The 1,176-nt window shown below is 42.3% G+C and overlaps 1 protein-coding gene across 1 annotated transcript in view; it reads left to right on the top strand.

Moving 5' to 3' along the window:
• Window positions 1–1,031, top strand: part of LOC103132700 (tripartite motif-containing protein 16-like) — a 3,931-nt gene extending 2,900 nt beyond the window's left edge. Inside the window, exon 3 of the mRNA XM_007544499.2 lies at window positions 5–1,031. Coding sequence (XP_007544561.2) covers window positions 5–846 — 842 coding nt within the window. The 3' untranslated portion in view covers window positions 847–1,031. The remainder of the gene's footprint in view (window positions 1–4) is intronic.
• Window positions 1,032–1,176: the final 145 nt, after the last annotated feature.

Genomic DNA, 1,176 nt, shown 5'->3' with positions numbered 1-1,176 from the left:
CGAGTCAAAGATGTTCAGGAGAAGCTGGAGCAGGAGATCACTGAGCTGAAGAGGAAAGACGCTGAGCTGGAGCAGCTCTCACACACAGAGGATCACACCCAGTTTCTCCTCAACTCCCCCTCACTGCCAGCACTCAGGGAGTCGACACCCTCATCCAGTGTCAAGATCTGTCCTCTGAGACACTTTGAGGACGTGACTGCAGCTGTGTCAGAGCTCAGAGACAAACTACAGAAAATCTTGACAGACCCCTGGACAAATATCTCACTGACAGTCAATGAAGTGGATGTTCAGTTGTCAGAAACGGAACCAAAGACAAGAGATGAGTTCTTAAAATGTTTACAAGAAATCACTCTGGATCCAAACACAGCTCACAGGAATTTGTTATTATCTGAGGGGAACAGCAAAGTAACATCAGTTGACAAACAGCAGTTTTATTCTGATCATCCAAACAGATTCACTGAGTATTATCAGGTCCTTAGTAACGAGAGTCTGACTGGACGTTGTTATTGGGAGGTGGAATGGAGCGGAGGGTTAGTTTATGTCGCCGTTTCAAACAAGAACATAAGCAGAGGAGGAGGATTTGGACTCAATAACAAATCTTGGACAATATGTTGTACCACAGACAAATACACATTTCATCACAAAGGCATTCCAACTCCAGTACCAGGTCCAGTTTCCTCCAGAATAGGAGTGTACCTGGATCAGACAGCAGGTATTCTGTCTTTCTACGGCGTCTCTGAAACCATGACTCTCCTCCACAGAGTCCAGACCTCATTCACTCAGCCTCTATATGCTGGGATCTGCCTGTTTGGTGACTCCTCTGCTGAGTTCATTAAACTTAAATAGTCAGCAGTGATCTGATGTCCAGTTTGTTAAAATGTGTTTTTTAGTTTCTGTGTCTTTAGTCTCCATTATTGCTGCTGAGAGTTCATTGTTCTGTCATTTCTTCACTGCTCAGACATCAACACTGTAACTCTGCAATCTTTATAAACGGGTCTAGTCTCAACAGTCAGAGCGGAAATTCATGTAAATATTTAGCAAGCCATGAATTATTGTTAATGAAATTTCAATCTGTAAAATGTTCTTCCATTGGTTGAAGTGTTTTTTTGTTGGAGTACTGGTCTAGTGAAAACTGAGCTTGATATCAGAAGCTTTCTTTCATAAAACTATTAAATG

The sequence above is a fragment of the Poecilia formosa genome, unplaced genomic scaffold, assembly GCF_000485575.1.
Source record: "Poecilia formosa unplaced genomic scaffold, Poecilia_formosa-5.1.2 Scaffold1224, whole genome shotgun sequence".
NCBI lineage: Eukaryota > Metazoa > Chordata > Actinopteri > Cyprinodontiformes > Poeciliidae > Poecilia > Poecilia formosa.
The sequence above is the reverse complement of the archived record's forward strand: the minus strand, read 5'-3'. Positions and strand labels throughout refer to the sequence as shown.